Source organism: Atractosteus spatula, chromosome 26, assembly GCF_055471065.1.
Source record: "Atractosteus spatula isolate fAtrSpa1 chromosome 26, fAtrSpa1.hap1, whole genome shotgun sequence".
In the NCBI taxonomy this organism is placed as follows: domain Eukaryota; kingdom Metazoa; phylum Chordata; class Actinopteri; order Semionotiformes; family Lepisosteidae; genus Atractosteus; species Atractosteus spatula.
This window is the reverse complement of record NC_142731.1, coordinates 9207426-9235316: the sequence shown is the minus strand read 5'-3', so window position 1 is coordinate 9235316 and position 27891 is coordinate 9207426. Positions and strand designations below refer to the sequence as shown.

The 27891-nt window shown below is 47.0% G+C and overlaps 4 protein-coding genes across 6 annotated transcripts in view; 2 read left to right on the top strand and 2 right to left on the bottom strand.

Annotated features, from left to right (window-relative positions):
* cdk5rap3 (CDK5 regulatory subunit associated protein 3) overlaps positions 1-13476 on the bottom strand; it is a 35775-nt gene extending 22299 nt beyond the window's left edge. Inside the window, exons 1-2 of the mRNA XM_088905936.1 lie at positions 13422-13476; positions 6755-6850 (exon numbers count right to left, since the gene is read on the bottom strand). The gene's annotated coding sequence lies outside the window, so the exon portion shown is untranslated. The remainder of the gene's footprint in view (positions 1-6754; positions 6851-13421) is intronic.
* On the top strand, positions 12-10986 carry prr15lb (proline rich 15 like b). Of its 2 annotated transcripts, none has more exons than XM_088905939.1 (2): positions 12-518; positions 6794-10986. In XM_088905939.1, exon 2 carries the CDS (start codon positions 6812-6814, stop codon positions 7172-7174), a length of 363 nt encoding a protein of 120 aa, XP_088762065.1. In that variant the 5' UTR covers positions 12-518; positions 6794-6811; the 3' UTR covers positions 7175-10986. The 2 variants fall into 2 exon arrangements, with proteins under 2 accessions (XP_088762065.1, XP_088762064.1); XM_088905938.1 differs by having other exon boundaries at positions 13-518; positions 6789-10986.
* Positions 13477-13543: 67 nt separating the features above from the next.
* On the bottom strand, positions 13544-20546 carry pnpo (pyridoxamine 5'-phosphate oxidase). Its single transcript, XM_088905937.1, has 7 exons — positions 20357-20546; positions 18996-19120; positions 18661-18760; positions 17760-17813; positions 17099-17227; positions 16853-16923; positions 13544-16035 (listed from the first exon to the last, which is right to left on the bottom strand). The coding sequence occupies exons 1-7, from the start codon at positions 20522-20524 to the stop codon at positions 15870-15872; spliced, it is 813 nt and encodes a 270-aa protein (XP_088762063.1). The 5' UTR covers positions 20525-20546; the 3' UTR covers positions 13544-15869.
* A 1612-nt stretch (positions 20547-22158) lies between these two features.
* Positions 22159-27640, top strand: mrpl10 (mitochondrial ribosomal protein L10). 2 transcript variants are annotated; one of them, XM_088905928.1, is made up of 6 exons: positions 22159-22384; positions 22819-22988; positions 23740-23904; positions 24444-24588; positions 24827-25103; positions 26313-27640. In XM_088905928.1, exons 1-5 carry the CDS (start codon positions 22345-22347, stop codon positions 25072-25074), a joined length of 768 nt encoding a protein of 255 aa, XP_088762054.1. In that variant the 5' UTR covers positions 22159-22344; the 3' UTR covers positions 25075-25103; positions 26313-27640. The 2 variants fall into 2 exon arrangements, with proteins under 2 accessions (XP_088762054.1, XP_088762055.1); XM_088905929.1 differs by having other exon boundaries at positions 22321-22384; positions 26318-27640.
* Positions 27641-27891: the final 251 nt, after the last annotated feature.

Below are 27891 nucleotides of genomic sequence, written 5' to 3'. Positions count from 1 at the left end.
AGAGAACAGTGGCTCTGGCTCCTGGCAGCATAATACTGTGCGATCTTCCCCTCCCAGATTGCACTGCACTAATATTTACTCAAGTCACAAGGGGCTGGACTTAATGTTCAACTTGGCCGAGAGAGATAGTGAGTTAGGCAGAGAGAAAGAGCTTGTGTGTGTGTGTGTTAGCCGGGCGCGTGTGACTGACAGAGAGAGAGGGAGAGTCACGCACCTGCTGCTACACACCTGATTCTCCCGGGGAATCGACACACGCTGAAAGAGAAACAAGGACACCAGCCCGGAGAGGGAGAAAAGTACAAGAAAGAGGAAAGTGCAGATCGGAGAATTAAAACAGAAAGATTCGATCCTGGCTTTATCCTGGGGGGACTGGGAAAGGTGAACAGAGCCATGATTGGGCAGCAGCCTGCTGACAGCCGCCCTGCCCCCGTGCTGTAGCTCTCCCCCAGCTCTCCGCCTGACAGAAGACGTCCCAGGCTCCCGGAGGACAGTAGCACCTTAACTATCTTCACAGCCAGGTGAGGGCCTCGTTTGTGTCACCTATCTGGGCATCAGTGCTCTGGGCTCAAGTTCTCCCTCTGTCGCCCCTGTTGAAGCTGCTCTAGTCACACAGGTGGTGATATTGGTCCTGTCTGTCCTGGTGCCTTTTAAAGGCTGTTTTAAAGTGGGAGCATAAGTTTTGAATCGACTAATAGCATGTTTACCCAGTGCTGGCTTTTCCATATCAATGCTTGCAATCCAGGCTTCTCAGTGACTTGCTGAGACAGAGCCTTTGTGTGCCTGTTTTTGTAATACCCAGATATATGGAAGTTATAGAAACTGACAGCACTACTTTTAATTTAATGCTCAATCCTGCACTCGGCTGCTTATGTCCGGGGAAGAATAAAATTGTTTTGTCTTTCGTTTGACCCTATGGAGGGGATGCCCCAAGGCCTCGCCTTCAGGCGCATCGGAATTCCCTGCTTCCCAGAAAAATTCCAAGAGGGAAAGGTTCCAGGGTCAGATTTTGTAAAGCCTTTCATTTTATTCCAGTGTGTTTATGACTAAAGTGGAATCAGGCTTAGAGGCATTTATTTACATCATGCAAATGCTGGCACCTGAGCCGTACTTCAGCACTTTAGTACTACTTCTGAGTGATCGGAGAGCGACACACACTCAGAGCTGCTGCAAATGGCAGCAGATTGTGTTCCGTTTCTTAAGCCAACTGTTCTGCTGGTGTAGGCTGTGGTTGGTCACGGACTCAGCCTTTGCAATGTTAATGAAGTATCATGGCTCATGCATATCCCGATACAGTGGGCACCCTCTTCGGTTACCTCTTGCACAGGACAGCAGGTGGACAGGGCTCTGTTCACTGAGGCTGGTGAAAGTGTAGCAAGGCAGAGGAAGACATGGAATATGTGATCCAATTGGGAAATGATAGCAAGGCAAAGGGAATGCATGGTAAAAGGAAAACCACAGCAATCCTCCGAACTACAGGACTGCCGTGCAGAGCTGTGCCAAACGGCTCAGGGAGTAAGACTTCAGGACACCCGTGTCCTTCAGTTTTTATTCTAGCTGGGCTCCAAATTGCTTCATCTAATTTACTTAGACATTTTCCAATGTCTTTTTTTGAGTTTGTGGTAAAAATCCCTCGATCTCGATCAGGGATTCTCACAAGGGTAATTAAAAAGCTTCAATGCAGCCAGCAGTTACTTCATGTCATTATACCACCCAGAGTTCACACCAGGGAAGAGGTGAAGAGTCTTTCCATGGCGAGATGGGTGAGCCTTTAAGGGGCAAATCCTTGAGAGAACCGGGTGAGAGGTCGTGACCCTGTGACCTCCCATCCTGCAGGCCCTGCCATCTGTGAGTGAAGAGGGGGTCGGGTGGTGACACGTTCACCATTTACATGTATATTTGATTTATAATCAAAACCACCAGAACGCAACGTCTTCGTGATTACCTGGAGGGAGGAGGGGTGCATCCATCGGGCACACATCTCAGGAACTCTCTTCTTGAAGAGGCAGGTGACCAATATAACAGCTTTAATATGTAACCAGGGCTGTGGGTGAGCCTGCCCTGTGGATGAATAACTGAAATCATCTAGCTTTGTGCCACTTTGGACTTGATGTAACCGTTAATGTGCAAGCGTCCTTTCCAACATGGAAAATAAAACCAGACAAGAGCTGCAGGGCTGAGAGCTCACAGGCGTTGAAACGTCAGCAGCTCCTGTAAATCAAAGCAAAAAACGCACGCTTCCTCCTTGGAAGAAATTAGCAGAGGTCAGGTACCGAGCTGAGCAGTAAGGTTTGGAACACAGGACAGCTGAAGGAGAATTGTGTAGTAAGAATGAGGATTAGCGATAAAGCAGTGGGTCAGCTGCAGGCTTTAATTACTTGCAGCTTGGTGGTTGGTCATTGACAACTTACAGAGGAAGGCTCCCACAGTCTCTTACCAGGAAACAGAGCTTCTCAGCAATGACTCAGACTCCCTGCCGAGGCAGGTGACAGCTTGGCATCAAATTCGCTGGCCGTACAGGTACTGAGACCTCTGCTTGCGTGCACTGCTCAGCCCGAGCTCCCGAAACACGACGAGACTGGTGACCCGCTCTGTCTCTGTTTAGTGACAGATATCTGAATCTAGCATGTATTGGAATTGATTTAAAGATGAATAGCAAAAATTGAGACAATTAAGACTACAATAAAATAATAAGAATATAATAAAAGGATTTGTTAACAGTCATAATAATAATATCCTTACACTTACATAGCGCTTTTCTGGACACTCCACTCAAAGCGCTTTACAGGTCATGGGGATCCCCTCCACCAGCACCAGTGTGCAGCCCCACCTGGATGATGCAACAGTAGCCATAGTGCACCAGTACACTCACCACACACCAGCTCTCAGTGGGGAGGAGAACAGAGTAATGAGGCCAGTTCAGAGATGGGGATTATTAGGAGGCCATGATTGGTAAAGGCCAGGGGGAAACTTGTCCAGCACATCAGAGTTAACACCCCTACTCTTTTTGAAAAACGCCCTGGGATTTTTAATAACCACTGAGAGTCTCATCCAAAGGACGGCACCTTTTTTTTCCCAATCTAACCAAAGACTCAAACTGTAAGGCTAGGTACACAAAACAAGGCCCAAACACTTTGGCTAAAAAAAACCCTGCTGATCCTTACTATGTTGGACAAAATCCACGTTCTTTTCCAAAGTTCACGTTTTCGAGCACCATGTCTGCGAGAGATTTCATATTTTCATTGGTGATCACAATTTGTTGTTAGTCTGGGTCTCCAGCTGGGACCTGTGAAAGACTGCAAGTTACAGGGAAGGCAAGGTAACATTCAGAACTAGGAGGCCTTTTGCAATCCAGGAGGAGGATTCTTGTCTCCTCAGAGAGGAGGAATTCCAGTAGATTCTCTTTATCAGGGGAAGGACAGACCGATGGGCACAAGTCAAGGAACACATGATATATCGTTATCCCCAAACTATTACAGATTCACTCTACAGTTTGCATAAAAGGCCAACAAGACAGTGGAAGATACTGCTAACATGAGCCTTCACTACATTTTGCAATATCTAGAATTCCCAGACAAGTACGCAAAAATTGTTTTGGCAAATTTCAGGTCTGCATTAAATTCTCACAATCTGGAATTCCTTTGCCATAAATTGTTACGGTATAATGTTCCGCCATCCATCTACCAGAGCAAACACAGCCTCTGCCCTTCCTTCTCCTCACGGCTAACAGGGAAGAACAGGACCTGTGCTTCAGGTCAAGGAGAAAAGGCGCCACCTTGTGGCAACAACCTGACCCTTGAACTTTGCCCTTGGAAAAACAGACGCGTCTGTAGGCAAGACTCCTGTTGTGGCAGGCCATTATCAAACCAGGGGAAAATGACTAGGTAGCATATTTTTTAACATTTCAGTGTTTTTACTCTAACCACAACACAGGAAGAATGAATAACTAGCATGATTAAGGAGGCTCCTGAATTTGCACAGGTTGTTAAGAAAATAAGAACAGTTATGAACAAGAGAAGGCCATTCAGTCAGCCTAGCCCATTGGGTAATCAGTAGTTAATTAAGTCCAGGATCTTATCCACCCATTTCTCCCACAGCACTCTGGAGAAAATAGTGCCTCCTGTTCTCCTTTTTAAACGCACTTCCACGTAGCTTCCACCTGTGTGCTCCGGTTTGCGTTTCTCTGTTCAACCCTGGTGTCCCTGGGGGTTTCCTGAGTGGAGCCGGCAGTGCGCTGTAGTGAGAGGATGAGTGCCAGCCCGGCAAACAGGACGCTCTCCACAGTCATGACGTGGCAGCGCCTCCAAGAGAAAAGATTTGTGAAGCTTTACGAAAAATGTGGCCTCACAAAGCAGTCGTGATATAAAAGATGCAACACTTTGTTTCTCAACCTTTCGAAGGGCGCTTAGACTGCAAAGCGGCCCACAGCACGAACACGATTCAATCGGTACTGTGACGGAAGGTTCCAGCAGCGATCAGCGCTGGGCTGTGGTCTGGGAGCTGAGAAACATGCTGTAATGGGAGCCGGTCTGGGCTCCTGTGAAGCGTAGTTCAGGACCCTATGCAGACGGTATAATCTGGAAGTAAGTGAAGAAGGACGACAGGGAGGAGACGTAGAGGAATCAGGACGGGTTGACAGATGGGGGGGGGCGTGACGGCGGTGATCTGGTGCTCGGGGGGCGTGAGGCAGGCAAACAAGTCCAAAGAGTCCAAGGGGGAAATCCAGGGCGCAGTCCAGGGTCCAGGTGCCGGGAGAACCATCCAAGACAGACAGAGTTAAAGTCCCGAACGGGATCCAGAACAGGAACAAGTAGTTAACACAGGGAAACGAGGCCAGGCGCTCTGAGCCCCGGACTCAGACGGTCAGGACGCCGTCCTGAAGCCTATGCCGTCAGATCTCTCCTAGAGTCTTTCCGGGCGTCCATCTTCCAATGCTGAGCCAGGAATAGTGGGAGTGCCAGGCTTAAATAATAACGGGGGCAGGTGCACATAATAAACTGAAATACAAAAGGGTCGGAGCGCCCTTAAGAGGAGGGATGAAAAGCACTGTCTGCAAATGCAGCTCAGTCAAGTGGTCCTGGTCCTGGTCCTGGTCTGGTTCTGTGTTTTGTTGTGTGGTGCTGAAGACCAAGTCATGACTGTGTTTTTTACCCTCGTCCAAGGAAAGCAGTACGCTAAGATCTAAATTCTAAAAGTAGAGGGGATAAAAAAAAAATCAATTCTGATTCTGAAGCTGAATCCCTGTTCCACCCCCATGCTGCTTCACCGCATTGCCAACATGACTCTGAGGACCCGGCCTGTTCCTGGCCGGGCACAAAGTGGTCATCAAGGTTGTTGAGTGACACGAAATGCCACCGATCGCGTGGGGTCCAGAGCACTGCGATATCAGCCTCTGTAACATTCAAATGGCATGCAAAAGACCGGGCAGGAAAAAAAATCACTGGGACGAGGAAGTCAGCTGAGCTGTGCGGGCTTTTCTTTGGAGAGGGAACAGTGAGGGCTTGTCGGTCCTTCCAGTTGAAGACCTCTGCCCACGCCAGCAGGAATAGGCATCCGCTGCTGCAGCCTGGCCAATTAGACTGCGGAAAACTGATAAGCAGTGGCGCTTTCACTCGCATTCAAATTTGCTCCAGACCAGCAACCGCAGAGGCCGATAACCAAAACGTAATGGGCCACTTTCACCCGCAGCGGGATGGCAAACGTGAACAATTTAGACTCCAGCAGGCCTTTTCAATCTGTTCCATTGCAGAGGTGTCTTAGTGAAGTGCTAATGCAGCCAGCAGCTCTATCACCCTGCAGCTCACAGCTGGCAGCCCACTGGAGCTCAGCAGGTGTGAGCCTGGTCAGTACCTGGAGGGGAGACCTCCTGGGAAAAACTAAGGATGCTGCAGCTGGAAGAGGTGTTAGTAGGGCCAGTAGGGGGCGCTCACCCTGCTGTTTGTGTGGGTCCTAATGCCCTGGTATAGCGACGGGCGACAATATACTGTAAAAAAGGCACCATCCTTTGGATGAGAGGTAAAACTGAGATTCTGACTCTCTGTGGTCATTAAAAAATTCCAGGGTGTCTCTTGAAAAGAGTAGGGGTGTTGCCGTGGCATCTTGGCCTAATTTCCCCCTGGCCTTTACCCATCATGGCCTCCTAATTAACCCCATCTCTGAACTGGCTTCATCACTCTGCTCTGAGAGCTGCTGTGTGGGGAGCAGACTGGCGCATCATCCAGGTGGAGCTACCATTACCTGTGAATCGCTTTGAGTGGAGTGTCCAGAAAAGAGCAGGAATTATTATTATCATTAATTAGCAACAAATAATAACATCAACTAAATAGCTAGGATGTCCAAGTAGGGATCTGCGTCAGCACGCAAAGGAACAGGTGGAGGTTTGTTCCATGCTGAAAGGTAAAGCAAAAAAACACTGTTTCAGCTGTGGAAACTTTACCTCTTCCTAATTAGGATGCCCGATTTGTTTCTGAAAAAATGACTATTTTTAATCCTTTATTTAATCAGGCAAATCAGTTCTCAGGTCATTTAAAATAAGGAACTGAAAACCACAGTCTACAGCAAGGCATTATACATGCATTGTACTTGCTGGTGCACCTGGGTCAGTACTGCAACAGCTGTGACCCACCCAGGATGTGAACCTGCAACCCTCTTATCAAGAGTCTAAAGCACCTATCCATTACTGAACAAAGCTGCCGGATTAGTAATAATAATAATGTTTAAAATACTATTTTGCCACCTGTGGTCATTGCATTGTTACCTCTTTCAGTGTTTTATCCGCATTTTGTATCCAGCCCAGGTCTGTCCATCTCTGGTCATGGCAGACCCCCAACACAGCTGGTGGAAGCTGACCTTCCTGCGCAAGAAGAAATCAGAGTCCAAGGTCCTGTACGAGATTCCTGCCGAGTTCGGCAACAACCACGGCAACAAGGACGCTGGACACGCCCCTCCTGGTGGCGGCGGGGCCTTGGGCGGGCCTGGGGGCGTGACCGAGGACAGCCAGCTCAACGCCCGCCTGGAGAAGATCGTGGACAAGAACGCCACCAGGGGGCGCCACGTGAAGGTCTCGCACTCCGGCCGCTTCAAGGAGAAGAAGAAGATCCGCGCCACGCTGGCGGAGAACCCCAACCTGTTCCCGGAGCACACGCACAGCGACGAGAACCACAAGGCCGAAAAATAGGGGGTGCAGGTGACGAGATCCTGGACTGGCATGGTCCAGGGTCTGGACACACAGTGCGCCTCCACAGGACACAGGCCGCAGCCCTTAATCGCTCCCGTACTGTACAGTATATGACACGTTCGGCGTTGGTTATTGATGAGTGGACTCGTGGGGAAGGACACAGACTACGCCTGCTCCTGGCTGGCCTGTCCCCTGACCCCTCCCAAACAGCATTTCCTGTTCCCTGCTTCTGGGTGATTTGCTCCAACACTGTTCTACTGCTGCATGGGGCAGGAAAGGCTTACTGGAGCTCATTGCTGAGCCCCAGCTGGAAGGCACACTACAGGTACAGAAATGTACCCCTCAATCCCATCCTAGTTCAACTGCAATCGCTTGAGTCCCGGGACTCCCCTGGCCTTGCAGATGGCCTCATCCTGCTGCTCAGTCTGATGTCCACTTCAGTCGAGATGCTGGAAGGCCAAGACCCTCACTGTTGATCTTACTGAATGAAACTACAGAGCTCAGCTGGAGTAGACAGCTTCATAATGGAAGGGGAACTGCAACGCTATTTTCATATTTCGGGGTTAGAAAGAATCAGCATTGACGAGTGCGTTTCAAACCACAATGAAAGTAAAAAGCACACAGAAACTTTCAAAACCTCCAATTTACATCACAAAATAGACTACATTTCCAGCTATGCGCAGTGCGATATTCTGCGATTCAGAACAAGGCAACAAAATTTCTGGTGACATGATTCAACCCTATTACACTGTAAACAAGCAGGCTTGTTAATACATCTCTTTTAATCCAACAGAAATATTGCTCTCGCCTTTGAGATTGTTTTGCAGACAAACACTACTTAGTTGTTAACTCTGCATGCAGATCACATTGGAACATTTATACAGTGAAACGTCCACTGCACAACCTGTACTTCTTCTCTTGTACATCACAGTACATTAGTCATTCCAGTGACTAGCGAGCAGGAAGGGCCCCATCACATCGCAAATTCTTGTGAACTTTGATCTCGCCCTTGACGAGACCAGGGGTTTGTGACAACACGGAGACTGTACAGTAATTTCACAAAGTTAGGAACCTGGGACTGCAGCTCCCCCTTAACACTGTTGGTCTCCTTAATCACAGGAGCAGAGAAGGAAAGAGGAACGAGGAGTGAAACCTCAGGTTAGGTGTGCACCGAGCTGAAAAATGAACCTTCAGGCGAATCTTTGAAAAGGAGAGGGAGAAGAAAGAAACCTCCCAAAAATCATATTCAATCATATTAAAAATTAAATCAACATAAAAGGTGCCAGTCAATTTAGGACACTTGCTGAATTTGCTAATATTGTACCGTACAGTTCATGGTGCTGCCAAGCAAAAATAAGGTTTACAAGAGGTAACCCTGTGCTCCTGATTCCACCCTCTGGATTTGATCGGCTCCCTGCACACTTGGGGCACCTGCCCACTAAATACCTGTAGGTCTGATTCCCTGCTCTCATTCCCAGCTGTGGGAATGTGAACACAGAAATAAATACACTCTCACCTGAGGCCTGTGTCTGGAGAGAGAGATCGCTGTTGTTTGGCTCTGACAAGTCACCAAACGTTCAACCTGTGTGTAATTCCTGTTCACAGAACTCATGACAGTGGATTTAAATCACAATTTCACAGGGAGAGAGTGAGGAGACAGGAGGCAGAGCTCTCACACACTGGCACCCCCTGAACAAAGACAAGCACCCTACCAAAGCCAGCACCCTAGGTGGGTTCCAACACCATAATGCAGGGAATACAAAACTAAAACACCTAACCCTAATCCCTCAGTTCCCATGTTAAATATTTAAATTGGTACATACAGATGAGATTTAATTTTAATAAACTTCAGAATACATGGAGGTTCCAAGCAGTGCAGTTGGTCAACCACCAATAACCTTTGACTGGCCTTGCTTCAGCATTTCTGTGGTGGAGTATCTGGAGTAACACCCTAAAAGAAAAAGACATTTTTATCGAGCCCCAAGAAATTTAGTTTTAAGAATTAGGACCACGATGATTAAAAGGGAATTGTATAAGCTTTTCATTTCTGAGCAAAATATACTGCGCGTCATTAGAAACACAACAAATGAGTATTTGAGCCAATACTTTTAATTCTTCCTAGTATATGTTCCCTGTGGCTTATGCTAAGGAGTAGAATGGATTTTAGAGGCAAAAAACTAGGAAAAAAACAGTTCTTCTCATCTCTTAAAAATACAATAGTTAAGCTTACTGATCTGGAGCTTTTTTGAGGTTAATAAAAAGCTGAAGGATTTTGGCAGTGGAACAGAAATAGCTTGGAGAGCTCGACTGCAAATCCCTCTGTCGGAGTGGAGCAGAGGTGAAGCACCAGGAGCCTGTGTGGCAAACCTTAACCAGATTAACTCAGAGCTGGGTTTACATCGCCCAGCTCGGAGACGTGGTGCCCCAAAGGAGATTAAAAAAAACAATGGATTTCTTTACATTAACAATCTCAAAAACAAGTTTGGACAAGCTTTGCAAGCTTTGTATATTAATTTGTGGGTTTTTTTTTCTCTCCAAGCATAACGGGACTTCCCCCAAAAGAGGTCTTGTATAATTGACACATGGCTAAGTTGTGGACAACAGATCAGAATTAAATCACCCTTTCAGCTTCTCCCTGGACTGGAGGAGAGGGAGTTGCTCCTGAACAGTGCAGATGTTAAGTCCTTTATCACATGGCTGGGTAGCTTGTTTCAACCCAAAGGTTTGGGGGGAGTGTGGAGCTAGCTATTCAGCCATGTTGTCGAAGCCGATACCCTGGCTTCTTTTGAGATAAATGGCTGACTGCCACGGTCTTTCTTGAGATGTTTTCAGCGAATGACTTGACATCCATCCTAAAGATTCTGCATGCTGGCGTTTTGCTCTTGTGATGGCACCAGTACTGTACGGTGGAATGAGACTGGCACAACTAAACCAAGCGGTTGGATCTTCTAATCAGAAAACTATTACAGGGGCAGGCAGTCCTGGCACTGGGATTCCAGGCTATCGCAATTCTTTGCTCCAACCAATCCTTATCAAAATGATCATCTGCAGCACCTGCATTAATTAGGCAATTAAGGATCAATTTATCACTTAATGTATTGGAACGTTTCAAGTATTGAAAGGGCATGGACTCCAGGAGCTAAGGTTTACCACCCTTGCTCTAGTACTTCTCCATATTCTGACTTAAATTTCTGTCTCCAATCATCGAAACTTGAATTATTTCCAAACAACAGGAAGCTAGCTCTGCAATGTGATTTTTTTTAGGTTATCATATTTATAGCTCGATTTACTGTGTACGTTAGGGTTCTCAAGTTCAGTTCCTGGAAGGTCTGGTGTCGTCTGGTTTCTGTTCCACCTGAGCTCTCAGTTACATAGTTGGTGTAATTATTTAATTAGCTGCATAAGCTCAGGCTCTGGTGTGTTTTATAAATAAGGTCTTCTACAGTACTTCTAAGGTACAGTTAAGAAATATCCTTAAACTATTAAGGTATTTGTTTAATTGTCTGCTCAGCTTGGAACACAAACCAGAAGACACTAGGCTCTCCAGGAACAGAGTTTGATGCCTTTGTCTAAATAGCTTGTTTCAAAGACGGAGCCCAATTGAACACAGTTTTCACCCAGTTATTCTTACTGCAGTGACTGAAACATTCGTTAAAAAATTCTGTCTGAGTGTTTTGTCTGATGGACAGTTTTATACACTGTGCACCATGAAGTACTTTCTTTTTGTCTGAGAATTGCATGTGATAACCGATTTTGTAAAAATAAATATTTTATGTATTTTATAAATAAATAATGATTATACTGAAACCCCATTTTTCGTGAGGCCTGAATTGATTGGGAGCGAACCCTACAGCAGGGGTGGTCACCCTGGCTCTGAGAGTGCCAGGGGTGACCTTCAAAATCCCTAGCCTGAAACCCCGCAGAGTGTTCAGGATTCACACCTGTCATGAACCTCTGCAGGATATGTTCTCAACAGAGATTATTACCTGCCTGGCTAGCGTGTAGAATTAAGCGAGCTCAGTTGAGATCAGGTTGCAAATAACCTCGTCCAGAGGTCATGCATAATAAGGCACCTGCTTGTTTACATAATCTCCGAGTCATTAAGCCTGACTCGGGAAGAGAAATGAATGGCACGCACATATTGTTCTAGTAGACATAATAGAGCCCCATCCCGTGCACCAGATACTCTCCACTGCTTCTCTCAGATAAGGCAATTACTGTACATGGGAGCGCTTGGTGTCGAATTAACCAGTTATGTAATCCCTATCTAGCCAGAGGGAGCAGATGCAGGGGGTAGATACAGAAGGTGGTGGGGAAAGCTGAGGCCATCACTGGTACAGAACTGCCTTCCATCCCCGCAAGTTTCAACACACGCTGCCTCAAAATGGCGAATAATATAGTCAAGATCTAACCCACCCTGGGAATGCCCTTTTCTCCCGTCCGGCAGAAGATTTAGGAGTATAAAAACCCAGACCTCTAGGTTCAAAGAAAGCATTCTACCCCACAGCCACAAGACTCCTAAACTCCACCTCTTAAATCCTTCTACCCCCACTGACACCCCTCTCTTTTGCACTGAACTGAAAATACTGCCACTGCCGAATTTTGCACACAGTGCTATCTAAATGCTGGTTAAACCTAAACCAGTTATATCCTGTTCCCATCTCCAAGAACTGCAATGTCACTTGTTGTGCTATCTTTAATGTCATCTGCTAGATCATTTGTCATGTGAGGAAAACACGCAAGCAAGCCTTTCATTGTACTCAAGTACAGTACATACAGTATGACAATAAGCTTGAACTTCAGATAGCGGCCACTCCGAAAAGGACTGTGCATTTGCCGTCACATGACTAAGTCTTTGGCTGCAGCAGCCAACATTCTCATATGTGACACTGTGTGCAATGGAATGGGGCGTTTCTTCTGAATTCCACCTAAAGGCTGATAATTCCAGTACTACAGTCTAGCTAGATTCTCCGTCTACTCCCAATGACAGGCAGCAACTGAGCGACCCCCCTGGAAAGGACGGGGCTCAGCTAAGGCGATCCTGCCAATACTGCATGTCGCAGGAACACCTCATCAGCACACCATTTAGAAAGAGTCTGGGGCGCAGTGTGTGAGTGGGGACCTGGGATCAAGGGGTGCGGTCAATATTCATAACTATCTGATCAGTTCTTTGAAGTGGGTACACAGTATTATGCTCTTAACATTATACCTACATGGACAATAGTCTGATTTCAACAGCTGTGTCAACAGGCACAGACACAAGAACATAAACCGACTGCGGATGTGAAGAGACTGTTGAGTTCACCTTTGCTTGTTTGCTCAATAGCACACGTATTGCAGAATTTCCTTTGAGGATCCAATGCACCTGCTTTCAACAGCATAAATGGGTATTCTACTCTAAGTACACTGCAATGAAGTGTTTATACTAAATACACATGAATAAAATCTAATTTGTCATACTGTAGGTGTTGTTTAGACAGTTGAAGTGTAACAGCGACGGGTGGTGTCGTCCCACTGCCCTCTAGTGGCTATGAGAGGAAGTGGCAAGCAATTAAAATAGACTATTTCAAACGTTATTTCTTCAGACTCACAAACATTAAAAATACATCAATAAAATCATGGCAGATTACAATGTAAGCCCACGTGCTACAAGAGACAAAGATCTCTGACACCTGTAGTCTCACTGCTGGTCAATTAATCAATTACAATAATATCAGTTAGCTGGTAGGTCTTACATTTTCACATAGGTGTTAGTGATTGCCTTGGACGGGTGTGTTTAGGAAGCAGTCAGGGCAGATTGCTTTTCGGTGCTTCTATGGAGTCTTGGAGTGAAAGAACTAGTAAGATTCTGTACCATACAGTCCCGTCTTTGTGGATTTTCTGAGTTTAGATCCCTGAAGCCTTCTTGGTTAATGGTTGAGATTGTCACAAACACGTTACTGCAAAGATCCATTTCAAAGACAAAGAAGTCTTACGCCAGCATCAACAAAACAAAATACTAAAACATCCCAAGTCATCCCACCTGACAAGAAGACACAAATCGTGCAGAAAACATGCTGTGTTTTCGATAACACCTTTTCACAGCAAGCTGACCCCACAGTACAGATGTTCACAGGTAAGTGCACATAGACCTGCTCTCCACAGGACCCTAATTAGCTATTTTTCTGGCCCTGCATGCCAATGCTAAGGAACACGACAATGGGACAGCGGAACACAATTATTAAAGATGAAATATGATGTCACTCACTGATAACGATGAGTATGGTGTTAAAACCACTGCAGTGAATTAGTCTCCTTTCGTCTCTTATTAAGTTTACGTTCGTCCATATAAACAGAAGAAAAATAATTCTGTATCCCAATGCAACGTTACACTGGAAAGGTTTGACTTTTATTAAAGTAACTCCTTTACTGTTAGAGAGTTTTGTTATTACACTGAATGACCTTGGCAGTTGGGTTTGTTTGTTTGAAAGTTGGCCAAACTTTTTTTTTTGGACTGACTGACCAAGAAAACACATTTTCTGCTCAAAAATAAACATTACAGAGCTGGCAAATGATTTCAAGATAGAGAGGGGAAAAAACAGCACCACGTATTAATTCACTCCCCCCAGCCCTGGAGTTAATTTGTATTTTCACCTTCATGATAGTTTATTTAGCTCAAACCTCCTGTTAGGGAGTTATTCAGAAGAATATTCACACTAGGCTAGAATGAACAACCTCAATCAGTTCATTATTGGCTTAATTGGACCTGTTTATCAGCCTCCCTGAGCTCTTCAGGTGCTGCTGCTTTAAAGAGGATAGAACACCAACAGACACACTGACCAGCCCTCTAGGACCAGACCCTGAATGACCTTGGGCTAGACAATCATGAGGCAAGCCTTCTTCTGAGGCTTGATGACAGCGCACTGGACACTCCTCTTCCAGCAAGCTCTTTCAGGCTTGAACAAGAGATGGGCAGGACTGATGTGAAAGTTCAGGTGCTGGTAGCCTTGAGGTACTGAACAGTCACGAACTGGACAGGAATCTGCTCGGCCGTTCACGAGCACCAGGAGAGGACGGTGTGAGAGAGCCTGCAGAGCTGCTGGGGCAGAAGCCAGAAGATGCTAGGGGCATCTCTACACCTCAAAGGGGTCATATCACCTCCAACATGACTCACAGAAGTTAGTACAAATGGAATACAATATGGCACACTTGAGGTTCTGCAGAAAGCACACATTCCACTTGTAGGTAATGTCATAGGGACCCCATCACAGCAAGACAAAAAAAAACAGAAAAGCAGAGGGTTTAAAAGACCATCATGAGCAACATGAGCAACGGGATGTCCAGTTCTGGTCCTGGTGGTCAGTCCTGATCCTGGGGGCCAGTGTATCTACAGGACTGTCCACTCCTGTTTCTGGAGGGCTAGTGTCTGCAGGTTTTCAAGCCAGCTCAGCACTAAGTGAGGTAAACCAGCTGGTTAAAATGCTCCAGTGAAGCCAGTAACAACTTCTCCCAGCTCTGCAGATGCTGCTGCTTTCAAGAGAACAAGAGAAACCGCAGACACACTGACCAGCCCTCCAGGACCAGGACCCGACACCCCTGGAGACACATTGACCAGCCCTCCAGGAGCAGGACTGGACACCCCTGGAGACACACTGAGCAGCCCTCCAGGAGCAGGACCGGACACCCCTGGAGACACACTGACCAGCCCTCCAGGAGCAGGACCGGACACCCCTGGAGACACACTGACCAGCCCTCTAGGAACAGACCCTGAATGACCTTGGGCTAGACAATCATGAGGCAAGCCTTCTTCTGAGGCTTGATGACAAAGCACTGGACACTCCTCTTCCAGCAAGCTCTTTCAGGCTTGAACAAGAGATGGGCAGGACTGATGTGACAGTTCAGGTGCTGGTGGCCTTGAGGTACTGAACGGTCACGAACTGGACAGGAATCTGCTCGGCAGTTCACGAGCACCAGGAGAGGACGGTGTGAGAGAGCCTGCAGAGCTGCTGGGGCAGAAGCCAGAAGATGCTAGGGGCATCTCTACACCCTAAAGGGGTCATATCACCTCCAACATGACTCACAGAAATTAGTACCTTCAGCTGGACAGGAAGGAAGTGCAGTATGGTCTTTCCTAGCACACAGCTAAGCACAGAGGCATACCCACTTCTCACAATTCACTGCAGGGCTTACATTACAGCTCCATTCACCTGCCTTTAACACACCTAGACATCATTAGTGCCACTTCCAGGGTGAGCGAACATCCACCGTACTTAAGAGAGGTATCGTGGATAAATTTATAGCGTTAATAATACTTATTAACAAATTCATGCATGGCATTTCAGGAACTGAGTGCCAACCAAAAGTCCTGTCTCTGCTGATGGAGGGACTGGGCTGGTACTTCTCTGGTACTTCCTGGTCAGGCTCTTTGTGCTCTCAGATGTTCATTATCCAACACTTCCTTGTCTGAACCCAGCCCCTCGTTCAGCTAGTTGATAAAACATCCCGAAGGAATATTCATTTTTCTTTTTTCACACACCAGGGCCACGTTTCTCGTCAAACACACAGGAGGACGTCCGAAGTCACAGATGAAAACAAACTACACAGAACACATTCGGCTCATCTGAACCGCTGACAGGAGTCTCTCTTGCATCTCTCACTCTTTTTTTTTTTAATTCCTAGCATCCTGCAAGAAGTCCCGACCTCCCCCATCTCTCCCTCAAGGGGACAGCCTCTGGTATATCCATCCGCCTTCCCCTCTGTGGCGCATCACGCCATCGACGGCGTCTCCCTCCGCTGGCTGCAGGAAGACGATGCGGTCGTGCAGGCGGTTGGTCTGACCCTGCCAGAACTCCATGACCTTAGGCCTGAGGATATAGCCACCCCTGCAAAGAGGGGGACAGAAAACCCAGTTCTTCAGGAGAAGAAATTACCATGAAGAAATGAGTGAACAAATGGACTTACACAAGCCTTACAATCAATACTGCACTGCCTGTTGATCAGGACTATAAAGAGGCTCCCAGCTCTGCTCCTAGAGGAACACTGTGTCTGCTAGGTTTCACCCCAGCTGAGTCCTACGGCTCCAGTGCTAACCGATCACTTAATTGATCTTAATTAGGTGTTGAGACTTTTAACATATTTCATCAGTCCATCAACGTCAAGAGCACTGTTTCCAACAGCTTCAGCACACAGAACATTACACAACCTCTCCTGAACTCACTGGCTGCTATTTCTGACTAAGCAGCTGCTACAAGTCTGACAGCTGATGATGAACAGACAGGTGGAATAACACCACCTCACACATTCTCATCAGTGTCCACTGCAGACACTGGAGGAACTGCACTAACAGCAGACGCCTCCATCAGCACACAGTGGGAATGACCTGGCTGGAAGGTCGCAGGGCAATGGTGTTTCCAGTACATGAGTATGGTCATTAGGTACCACAGTGAAGCAGGATATGATGCAAAAATGCCAAAGCACACTGCACCACGCTGAAGGGATATAAAGATTATGACTGGTCATTTATCAGGTCTGTGCAAGTCGGAGGACAAATTAAAGAGAATCCTCTCTGCCACCAAGAACTAGTGACAACCAGACACTTCAGCGCTCATAATCATTAAACGCTTGTGTTTGTGCGTGACTCAGCTGTCTGAATACCCATCACGCTGGAAACTGAAAACGTCCCACGCGGGCCACACTCACCAGTAGTCTGGCATTGGTACCTCTTCGTCCTGATATTTCTCCTCCAGCTCTGCGTTTTTCTGCCTCAAGTACTGCAAAACAGGGAGAGACGTCCACTTAACCAGCAGCCTGCTTAACAGACCCAAACAGCAAGCACTGAGGGGGCTTCAGGGTTCTGCATGCTTCTGAAGACACACCACTGGAAAAGTCACTTTGTTTGGCTGGGAAGCCCCGGAATGGGGGGGGGTTGGGGGGGTGGGGGCTCACCTCTCGGCTCGGGATGACGGAGCTCTGCCGGCTCACCACGGCTCCGATCTGGCTGCTCTTGGGCCGGGAGTGGAAGTATTCCTCGGAGCTCTCCCTGGGAATCCGGTCCACTGGGCCCTCGATCCGCACCTGCCGAGGGAGGAGAGGAACGGGTCAGGAGCGCGGCCAGCGCCTCCTCTCTCCAGTCCAGAGGACAGCAGGCAACGACTCCAGAGTGACTGACTCATGCCTGCTGCTCGTCACCTAGGGGAGCATTTCCAGCTCAGCTGGGGCCCACTGGAACCCCAACTGTGATTCACTATGCTGCACAAGTGTCCTCAACTGTGGCTTCAATACCGCATTAACAATTACAATTTGGTAGAGTTGCACTTTGGCAGTGATCACTCAAAGCTGACAAGAAACAGATCATCACTTCACAGGTGTTTCTTACAGTAAAGAAAGTGCTCTGATCAGCTCATTTATTTTTAGAACAGCATAAAAGCAAAATAAAGCATTTTTGCCTTAACCAGGCCATTTCAAACCAGGAAAATCAGGCATCTCAAAGCTGTTAAGTGAATCATCAGTAACCACGTCCTATTTGTTTGTTTTTACTATTTTTGCCCACTTGTAACAAAAAGAAACCACTAATCAGTTCAATTACTTGTAAAAAAACAAATCTCACCTGTCTGTTTAAGGGCTCCCAGTAAAACACAAGAGCTGCAAATGGATTGCTATCCTGGAGAGAGGAAGCACATTAAGAAAAACTTATGAATGCTAATACACACAGAATACCTAAATGTTGAAGTATATCCAATGGAAAATGACAATTCAATCTCCCAGTGAACTGAACCTTTATAACTCATGTCACAAATTACAGGCTAATTGATGTTTATTTGAGGCTCTTTTTTGATGACACATTTACTTACTGAGCCCTTGACAACTGAGCATGATAGCAAGGAACAAGTAAGACTCCTGCTGCATAGCCATTTCAGGTTTTATCAACCACTGGCCAGGGCCCAAACGGAGTTGGAAGGTGAGTGCGGGTAGTTCTTGTCAAAAAACAAATACTGTACATCACCTTCCCAAAAGGGATTCCATAAACTCTTAAAGGTGGACGAACAATACGTTCGAGAAGCCCATGGACTCACAGCAGTGATGACCTCAATGGCTCTACCCTGTTGGTATGTCCTGCTGCATGTGCTTGTCCAGGCATCTTGATGACTCTGTGCCCCGCCTACCCAGTGACCCTGCCCATCCATCAACACAGTGACCCCCCCACCCTCCAGCCCACCTGCCCTATGACTTCACCCACCCACCAATCCACTTGCCCTGTGACCCCAGTCCCCCACCATCTAGCCCAGTGACTCCACCCACCCACTGATCCACCTGCCCTGTGACTCCACCCCCTGCCCCGTGACTCCACCCACACACCCATCCACCTGTATTGTGACTCCGCCCCTGTCCTGTGACTCCACCCACCCACAGATCCACCTGCCATATGACTCCGGCCCCCCCACTCCCCAGCCCTGTGACTCCACCCTCCCGCCCACCCACCTGCCCAGTGACCCCCGCCCAGCCCTCACCAGCTCGGCTCCCTTGCGGCTCTCGTAGTTGGTGAAGAAGCGGAAGCCCTCCTGGCTGTAGCCCTTCAGCAGCACCATGCGGGCAGACGGGCGGCCATCCCTGCACACAGAGAGGGAGAGGGAGACGGGCGGCCATGACAGGCTGACACAGACACGATGGCTGAGCGACGCACCGCCACCTGGCTGCAGCCCCCCTGATCCCCTGGTTTCTGGCACAGCCCTGCTACAGCAGCGCCGTAACTAGCTCAGTCTCCATCTACGACACCAGACACACCCGAAAATGAGGTTTTACGACGCACCTGAGATCATTCGCAGGCCACTGCCAGGGTACTCACTTCGAACACGTTGCCAGGCACATGGCGTTGGCTTCTCCAATAGCAGGGCACTTGGTTGCCTGCTCGAACCAGTCCCCGAACTGCAGGATGGGGTCGAGGGACACCAGCTGGTTCTCTTCGAAGGCCTGAGAAACGGGGAGAGAGAGAGGCAGGGCAGCACAGTAAACCTCCGCAGAGTTTGCTCAGTCTTCCCCTGTGGCTTTCCCACACACCCTTGCGATTCAATTCCCTTACAATCAGGTCATGTGAGGGCGGTGCGGGGACTCTGTGGCTCAGGATCTGCACCTGTGGCTGGAAGGTTGCCGGTTCAAATCCCGCAGCCGGCAGAGGAATCCTGAGCAAAGCCCTTAACCCCAGCAGCGGCGTATAAATGGCTGACCCTGCGCTCTGACCCCAAGCTTCTCTCCCCATCTGTGTGTCTCAAGGAGAGCAATTCGGGGTATGCGAAAAGACATATTCCTAATACAAGAAATTATATATGGCCAATAAAGTGATCTGATCTGATCTTAGGTCATCAAGGTTTAGAGCAACCTCCCCTGCGTTGACTGCGATCGACCGCAGGGGGGCGCCAGGAGCACAAGAAAAGAATTGCTCTCTTTCCGCACACGACTGGTCTGCATTTGGACTCGAACCCCAAGTCTGCGAAGCCACAGGAAGGATAGAACTTTCTTTTCAACAGATTAGTGGGAGTATAAATAAAATAGGAGTTATGTTCCAGATGAGGCTGCTTTCAATTTGAGCTATACGGAAACCGTATTAAGTATTTAATTATAGCGGTTAATAATTACAGATTATTATATACGTGCGTGGCCGCGTTGGGGGGATACCCAAATCAATAAACAGTTTTTTGCGTTGCTTAAATCTCTAAACGTCCAGAATCGAAGATCATAGTGCAGATTACGCAACACTACAGTTTCAATTTCATAACATCTACGTGGGCTATCCGCGTGAGCGATGCCTCCAGAAGAAGTTAGCGGACAAGTTATTACAGGCTGTAGCGTTATTTTTAACCCCCCAGTCCTTCTGTAATGCAGTGCGACAACAAGCGACGAAACATCGTCTTTCAACGCGACTGCTGCACGACCCCACACGGTTACCGTAACGCTGAAATATCGAGTCAAGTCAGTGAGGAACTCAAGGGCATTTCTGCATTTGTGTCTTGAGTACTGTAGTCCAATGGCTTGCGCCTGACAGCTCTGCACGCTTTCATTTTTTTGCAATATCAAGCAGTGTAAATAAACAGACGTGCATTCCGACTCGCTGTCAATGTATACAATTCAAATGGACTAACACGAAGCACAGCTACGTGCGAGTGTGGTTACAGTGAGTGTCACAGCACCAGCTAACGACACGAATCGTACCTCCGCGTCCCCTTTGTAACTCTTTCTCATGTTGCTCAGATCCATGCTTGTGACCGTCGGGTCCGTGCAGAGAAGCGAGGGCCGAGGGAAAGAGACTCGGAGCGCCCGGAGAAGAGCCTTACTGTAGCAGGTCTTTACAGCGCAGGCGGATCTCGCACACCTTAGCATTTTCGGCCGAGAGTGGGCTGACGCGGGCGTGACGTCATCGCGCTTTAACATGACGTTAGCATGTGCACCGCCCCCTCATTCATTCATATACTTAATGAACAGCGTCATAATAGCAAAATGACCCGATTCAATAGAAAACATACCTGGCAATATTTAAATACAACATTTTAAGTGCCCTCCATATTTCAGGGAACGATGAAGTGATTAAGTAAAACAGGTTATGATGCACTCTTTCATCCTGTTGCTTTATTAATGAATCAGGGTTAATGAATATGCACGAGCTGCTGGTAGATTGAATAGGAATTTTAGCAATAAAAGTTTTTTTCAATAAAGCCATCGTGGCTTATACTGTCAGCATCACTCGTAATCGATCGAAAAAAATGTATTTGTGTGCTAGTTACTTATCCTGAATTCCTGGGAAAAAATCAGTTTCCCGTTACCCCTAAGGAATATGCAATTGTTTTTGACGCTATTCCGGAAGTTGTAGTAAACTTGTTGTTGTTTTGGATAGATCTGCAAAATGTTATTGCTCAACATGTAAAGGTAAATGTTAAATTGAAAGATTTTGATATTATTTGATATTTTGTTAGATCTGATTTGGATAAAGGATATGTTTTTATTATTAATCTGTTAATTATTTTGGCAAAATACTTTATCCACAAATGTAAATGGTCTAATACTGCTCCCTCTGTTCATGCTTTTAAAGTTGAATTCCTTTTTTATTTAAATTCTATTAGAAATGTAAAGAATTAAAAGGCAAGACATACAATGGAAATATCTAATAAGTATAATTTTTAGTTTTTACCATTGTGAATTCCTCTGGCTTTGAAGTGTCTATTTCTGTATATATTTCATTACTCTGTCCCCTTTTTTGTATTTATGGTGTTTAAATAAAAAAAATATTTTAAAAAAACTATATTAGGATTGACTTCCTTTCTGGTCTTACAATTATTAAATGTTATGATAATTATTACAGTTATTCTTGGATGGCGTGGAAATAAAGGATAAGAAATGTAATAATACGTATATAAGGAACCTTTGTAAACCTTATCCCGCCTTGTTTATCTTTTTGGAATGCAATGTTTGAAAATACAAATTGGAAATTAGTTTGGACGACTCCTGATAGATATTGTATTACAAATAAAGTTAAAGAGATCCCGTTTAAAATTGTTCATACGTTTTATCCAGTTAAATTAGTGCTCTCTAAATTTAAGCATGAGCAGGATGATCTGTGTGTTTTTTGTCGGGCTGAATGGGAATCTTTGGTGCATTTGTGTGTTAGGTGTGTTTGTGAAGTTGTTTTAGACGGAATTGCAGTTTTGTTTGTAGGTATTTAAAGGTGTTTTTTAGATTTAAGGATGTTGATATTTTGTTGTACTGTGTTAGAGGAAATTTGGAAAAAGAACATTTATTCAAAATGGTCCAATAATACTCCATTTTTAGTATTTTGAGGTGGAGTTGAAACATTATTTAAATTCTATAAAAATTTTGAAAAATGCTAAAGCAAGGAAAACATTTGATCTATGTAAAAATATAATTTGGTCACATAAATAATTTACCTCATTACCTCTGGCAGTTAATTGTTTTTTTCTGTTCATGTGTTTTTTCTCTTTTATCTGTATCTGCTCCTCCAGTTGTATTTGTAAATTCGTTATACATTTAATAAAAAACAAATGTGTGCTAGCGCACAGGGACAGTGTAATCGGAACTCGTCATATCCCACAATGCCCCCGCGCGAGTAAAGACGGAAGAACTTGTGTCGTCCGGAAAGCAACGGAAAGACCCGAGACATTCCGAAAACAACCGAATCGACCTTCAAGATGGCGGCGACCTTGTGTGGCAGGTTGCTTCCGAGGCTGGGTAAGTGATATCAAACTAAAACGCTGTTTTGCAGGTAGATTCTGACCAGACAGTGTTATAACATAGCTATGCAATTGTGAATGTACTAAAACACGCTTTTAAAAACTCTGAACGTTCAAATTTCATCAGCAGGGGCTGATGGATAGCTACGCCAAACAGACTTCCATCAAAGCAACCTTTGATTTACCTGCAAGAAATCAATTCCATTGCTGATATTATTTAGATCTTTCCCAGAGAAGTGGCCACGCATCTCTGGAAAATGCCATTACTGTTATCCATACTGTACAGCCAAGCAGCTTATTCTCGGGGGTTCCGTCTCAGCGACGGACGGCTGAGCTGAGGTCGGCTAGCGTGTCTTTTTTCTCGGACCCCGGCCGCCCTTTCCTGTCTCACACGCCCGTGTGTCTCTCGTCTCGCCCCCCGGTGCCGGCCAGCCTGGCTCCCCGCGAGGCAGAGCGTGCGCCACGGCTCCAAGGCCGTCACGCGCCACCGCAAGCCCGTGCACTTCCTGAAGCAGAAGCTGCTGGCCGTGACGGAGTACCGGCCGCCCAGGCCCGCCGTGCCGGAGAGATGCATCGACCCGCCGGCCCGGCAGACCCAGGAGGTGCGCTCGCTCTGTCCCTCCCTGCGCTCAGCGCTTGCCGGAAGCTCAGTCCGCCCAGGAGCAGTCAGTGAAGGGCTGATGGGCAGTTCTATGGGCTTACTGCACAGTGTGATTGCTGAAGGAGGGGTGGGAAATGGAATATGTCTGGGTCTACTGTGTAAAAAAACATAGTCTGTGTAAAACAGCTGTTTTGATACAGTTTACATTTCTGAAAAAAAAGCAGCAGACGTTTTATCAGATCATATTGTTATACTGGCAACTGAGGAGTGTGGGAGTGCATGCTTTCAGGGTAGGAGAGAGAATAATTCCTTACACTTGTACAGTATTATTAGGAGATTATGATTGGTCTCCACGAGGGACCAAGACCAGGGGGGAAATGTGGCCAGGACACCAGGGTTACACCCCTACTCTTTTCGAGAAACGCCCTGGGATGTTTAATGACCACAGAGAGTCAGGACCTTGGTTTTACGTCTCATCCGAAGGACGGCGCCTGTTTACAGTATAGTGTCCCCGTCACTATACTGGGGCATTAGGACCCACACAGATTGCAGGGTGAGCGCCCCCTGCTGGCCCCACTCACACCTCTTCCAGCAGCAACCTCAGCTTTCCCAGGAGTCTCCCCTCCAGGAACTGGCCAGGCTCCCACCTGCTGAGCTCCAGTGGGGCAGCCAGCTGGGAGCTGTGAGCTGCAGGGTGATTTCTCATCGGTAAAGCGAAACTGTGAAGCGGTTCCTTGTGTTTATTATCCCAGGAGAGCAGCCTGGCGCGGGTTCTCGAGCGCGAGGTGGAGGCCATGTTTCGGGACGGCAAGATGATCGCCGTGGTGCAGAATAACGCCACCTCCGCCGAGGACATGCTGCTGTTCAAGAGCCGACTCCACAAGCACGGCATCGCCGTCCGCTTCTACCCCAACCAGGTGCAGCCCGGGGCTCCTGTTGCGTAGCACTTGCATCCATTTCGGGTCTTACTGGTAGCAGATTGACTCCTGGGCAGAGTAAAATAAGATCACTTTATTAGCCAATTTCTTGCATTAGGAATTTGTCTTTTCACAGACCCCAGCTTGCTCTCCACGAGACACACAGACAGGGAGAGAGAAGCTTGGGGTCAGAGAGCAGGGTTAGCCATTTATATGGCGCCCCTGGAGCAGTTGGGGTTAAGGGTCTTGCTCAGGGGCCCAACGGAGTAGGATTCCTTCCAGCCACAGGCGCACATCCTTAGCCACAGTGCCACCGCTCCACCCCAGAGAGAGCCTCACATTTAAATTTAAGATTTGAAACTTTTCTGTTCAGTTGTTTTTTGGCCTGTGTGCCTACAATACAGACACTCACCACCAGAGGGTGGTAGAGTGCAGTAACACAGATACAGCAGGCACTCCGGTTCGGAACATTGTAACCGGGCCAGAGGGGAGACTCGTTATGAAGAGCGGCTGTGATTTCTTTTTCGTACGGGCTGCAGGTGATGAGGTCCTTCCTGTCGGAATCCAGATACAGAAATCTGAGCCCCCTGTTCATTGGCCAGAACGTGTTGCTGGTCAGCAAGGAGCCCAGAGTGAAGGAGATGCTGCAGTGTCTGAAGGGCGCCCCCCAGATGGTGCTTCTCGGTGGGTGGACAGGCGGAGACACTCGACCACGCTCTTACAACCGCACTACCGCAGAGCTGGTTCTGTGTTGCAGCTTTACTGCATTAACCACCTGGGCTTCTGATCCATGAAGCATTTACCTGCATGTAAAAATCACGTCAGTGTTACAGTTAGAGAACCCGCAGGTTCGGAGGACTTGGTTAACTTGTACCTTTGTGCACTGCGTAGCATGAACACGCCGTTGTTCTTGTCCCTGCAGGAGCCTGCGTTGAGGAGACCCTGCTGAGCAGGCAGGGGGTGCTGGCCTACTCCAGGCTGCCCTCCCTGGTGGCCGTTCGGGGGCAGCTAGTGGGTGGCATGGCGCTGATGACCTCCCGGACCGCTGCCCTCTTGCAGCACCACCCCGCGCACCTCTCCGCGCTTCTGCAGCAGTACCAGCAGCAGGCAGGAGGGGGCAGCACTGAGGAGAGCTCGAAACCAGAGCGCACAGACCTACAGGAGGTGTAGGGTCCAGCAGGAGATCCACCGTGTGGGCGGTACGATGGGACTGTTCTGTTGTCACCCCTTTCCTCTTGTCCTCTGTATCAGGGATTCCTGTGTTAGTTCTCTGTAGGAAATCGGCGTTTCTATTTATATAATTATTTGCAAATAAGCTGTCGAGCAATACTGGACTTAAACTTGGAGATAGACTCCAGTTCCACAGCTGTTTGATACTTTTCAGTCCTTAAAAGCTGCAGACACGAGTATAGAAAGTAGGGAGCAAAGTATCATCTCCATAGCTTTGTATTTTAAGATTTCTCCTTTTTTATTTATATAAATGGGTATCAATTAAAATTGATACACCTATTAAAATGCATTCATCCCCAAATGAGAAGGAGTACTGTTTTGATAGAACTGGGTTTTAAATGACAGTTCGAAACTGCCACCAACAGCAGTGTGAACAATGTGAATCACAAGTAGGTAGCTGGAACAGGTAAGGGTTTATACCATGGTAAAAGGAAAAGAAAACCGGCACAACGTTTCAGCTGTAGAGCGTTCTTAAAATGCCACACCTGAAGAAGGCACAGAAGCCAAAGTGTCTGTTTTCTTTTCCTTTCAGCGTGAAGTTGCATCTCAGCCTATTTTACACCTTTGCTCTGCTCATTGTGTAATAAATGATCTTTGGTAGGTTAAAGTTTTAACACAACGTGTGCTACATGTACCTTTATTACATTGGTCTGCTGTCTAGTTAGGACTGCGTAGCTTTTTATTAACAATAGAGGGTGTAGGCTTTTAAAGGAACACTACTATTTAATAAAACTGCACAGATATAAATTAATTCCATAAATGCTGATCTTGTTTACTGTAATCTGTGGCACCACCCATACACCATGAAATCAAATAATTATCACTTCCTATGCAATCCAATCAGAGTGGTGTATTTGGATTGTTGTTGACTGTTATGTTTGGGGGGAAAAAAAGGTGTTTGAATTAAAACTAGTTGACAGAGAAGCACTTCTGATCTTGCAGTTGGCACATTTTAATGCGATTGTTTTTGTTTAAAGCGATGCCTGTCAGTGCTTAAAGGGATCTTAAAGGCGATTTTGGGTGTCCGTAATTCGAAGCGAAAGTGTCGATCATGCCGCTGTTCATTGATCATTGCATGCACATGTCTCCTGAATTTGGAATACATGATCCTCACCAACGTCGGGTTAAGCTTTTAAATTATTCGTCCCTGCATCTGTTTTTCTGTCCGCTTCACCCAGATCAGGATGCTGGAGCCTATCCCGGCAACCAACAGGCGCAAGGTGGAATATACACCCTGGATGGGACGCCAGCCCGTTGCGGGCTTGTGAATGAAAACCGGACTCCTTGACTCTTCTGCATCATCATGTTTGTACAGAAGCCTGTGGCTTGTGAAACGGGAACTGTGGCCTCATTCCTGTCAATCCAGCGCCAGCGTCGGCAGATTTAACACTTGAAAAGACGCCGAGCTGTTCGGTGGCGGCGGCGCCCTGTCCCGTGTGGGGAACCGGTTCGGATTCTCCGGATTTCTTGAGTGGTTTTTGTTCCTTCGTGCCGTGCGGGTTTTGCGCATTCCTTCGCTCACTTTCTCCCCCTCACTTCGGAACAGGACGTGCCGGCAGGGACGCAGTCGCTGAATCACCCTGGGAGCGTTCCGGCCGCCAGCAGATCAGCTGTGGAATCTGCCATCCGGAGGGTCATGGACTTCGGATACTGTATAAGAGTAGCCAAAGGATATTCTTGGAATTCTTGTAATTTACGGTCCTGTGATGACAATAGTTTTTTGGCTTCATAGAATCAAAAGCCTAAATCTTACAGCCTTGTTTGTACACAGTTTCAATGTATCTTTTGAAGAGGGAGCTTTTTTTAAAAAAAAAATGTAAATATCTTGAAAGTGCTTACTCTTCCTTCAAGCAACTGGAGAAACAGGAAGAGTCAGTGAGATTGCAGAGGACTTGTGGCCTTACACAGTATGGTTATTGTCTGCATGATCTCTGTGCCACCAAACGGACAGCATACCTGTCGTGATTAGCATTTCTTTGGAATGGTGCTTGTCAAAAAGGAATCTGCCTTAACGCCATTGACTTTGACTGGGGCTGCTTCAGTAGGATCTGCCCAGAAAGGCATGGCCTCCAGGCATTAGCAACTATTATTGTTTTGTTATTAATCTCTGGTTGTGATGTGAAAAGATGGGAAGTGCTTTAGGCCTGCTGACTGGTCGAACAAACCTCTCTTAGAATACAGAAATAGAACCTAAAATAGGCAAAGAGTCTAAAAACACAACAGGTGCAGGAGGCAAAGAATTACGAGATGTAGAAATTAAATCATAGTGTTAAAAGGGAGCAGTGGCTGGGGCTCTGGACTCAGGATTGGGGGGTCCCGGGTTCAAATCCCGGGTGTGAGACGGCTGTTGTACCCTCGAGCAAGCTACTTGGCTCAGAACTGCTCTGTTAAGAGACCTTCTGCATAAACTGGTCTCCAGGCATTTGCTGGTATGTGAGAGTCATTCTTGATCGCTGGACTGTCTGAGCTGGTGAAGTGAAGGAATAAAAATAACTCAAACCTTCTCATCCAGCATACCGTATTGACATTTTTTGTCTCGCTTATCAAAGGGAGTTACTGAAAAAAACTGCATTAGAACACAGCAGCATGGTTCACCTGTTGGCCATAACAGCGCTAACCAAGCATGCATAGTTCAGGAGGAACAAGTAACAGGTTTATTCCATGCTGAAAAGGGAAGAAAGAAAACGTAACATTTCGGCTGTGGAGCCTTTGAAGATTGAAGCTGAAACGTTTTTTCTTCTTCTCTTTTCAGCATGG

Excerpts from the sequence above, each read along its gene's own strand:
- prr15lb (XM_088905939.1), top strand. The coding sequence starts at position 6,812 with ATGGCAGACCCCCAACACAGCTGGTGGAAGCTGACCTTCCTGCGCAAG.
- mrpl10 (XM_088905928.1), top strand. The coding sequence starts at position 22,345 with ATGGCGGCGACCTTGTGTGGCAGGTTGCTTCCGAGGCTGG. Across the intron at positions 23,905-24,443 it reads TCCGCTTCTACCCCAACCAG|GTGATGAGGTCCTTCCTGTC; the intron begins GTGCAGCCCGGG and ends TACGGGCTGCAG. Across the intron at positions 24,589-24,826 it reads CCCCCAGATGGTGCTTCTCG|GAGCCTGCGTTGAGGAGACC; the intron begins GTGGGTGGACAG and ends TTGTCCCTGCAG.
- pnpo (XM_088905937.1), bottom strand. The coding sequence starts at position 20,524 with ATGCTAAGGTGTGCGAGATCCGCCTGCGCTGTAAAGACCTGCTACAGT. Across the intron at positions 19,121-20,356 it reads GTTACAAAGGGGACGCGGAG|GCCTTCGAAGAGAACCAGCT; the intron begins GTACGATTCGTG and ends CCCGTTTCTCAG. Across the intron at positions 17,814-18,660 it reads GCCGCAAGGGAGCCGAGCTG|GATAGCAATCCATTTGCAGC; the intron begins GTGAGGGCTGGG and ends TCCTCTCTCCAG.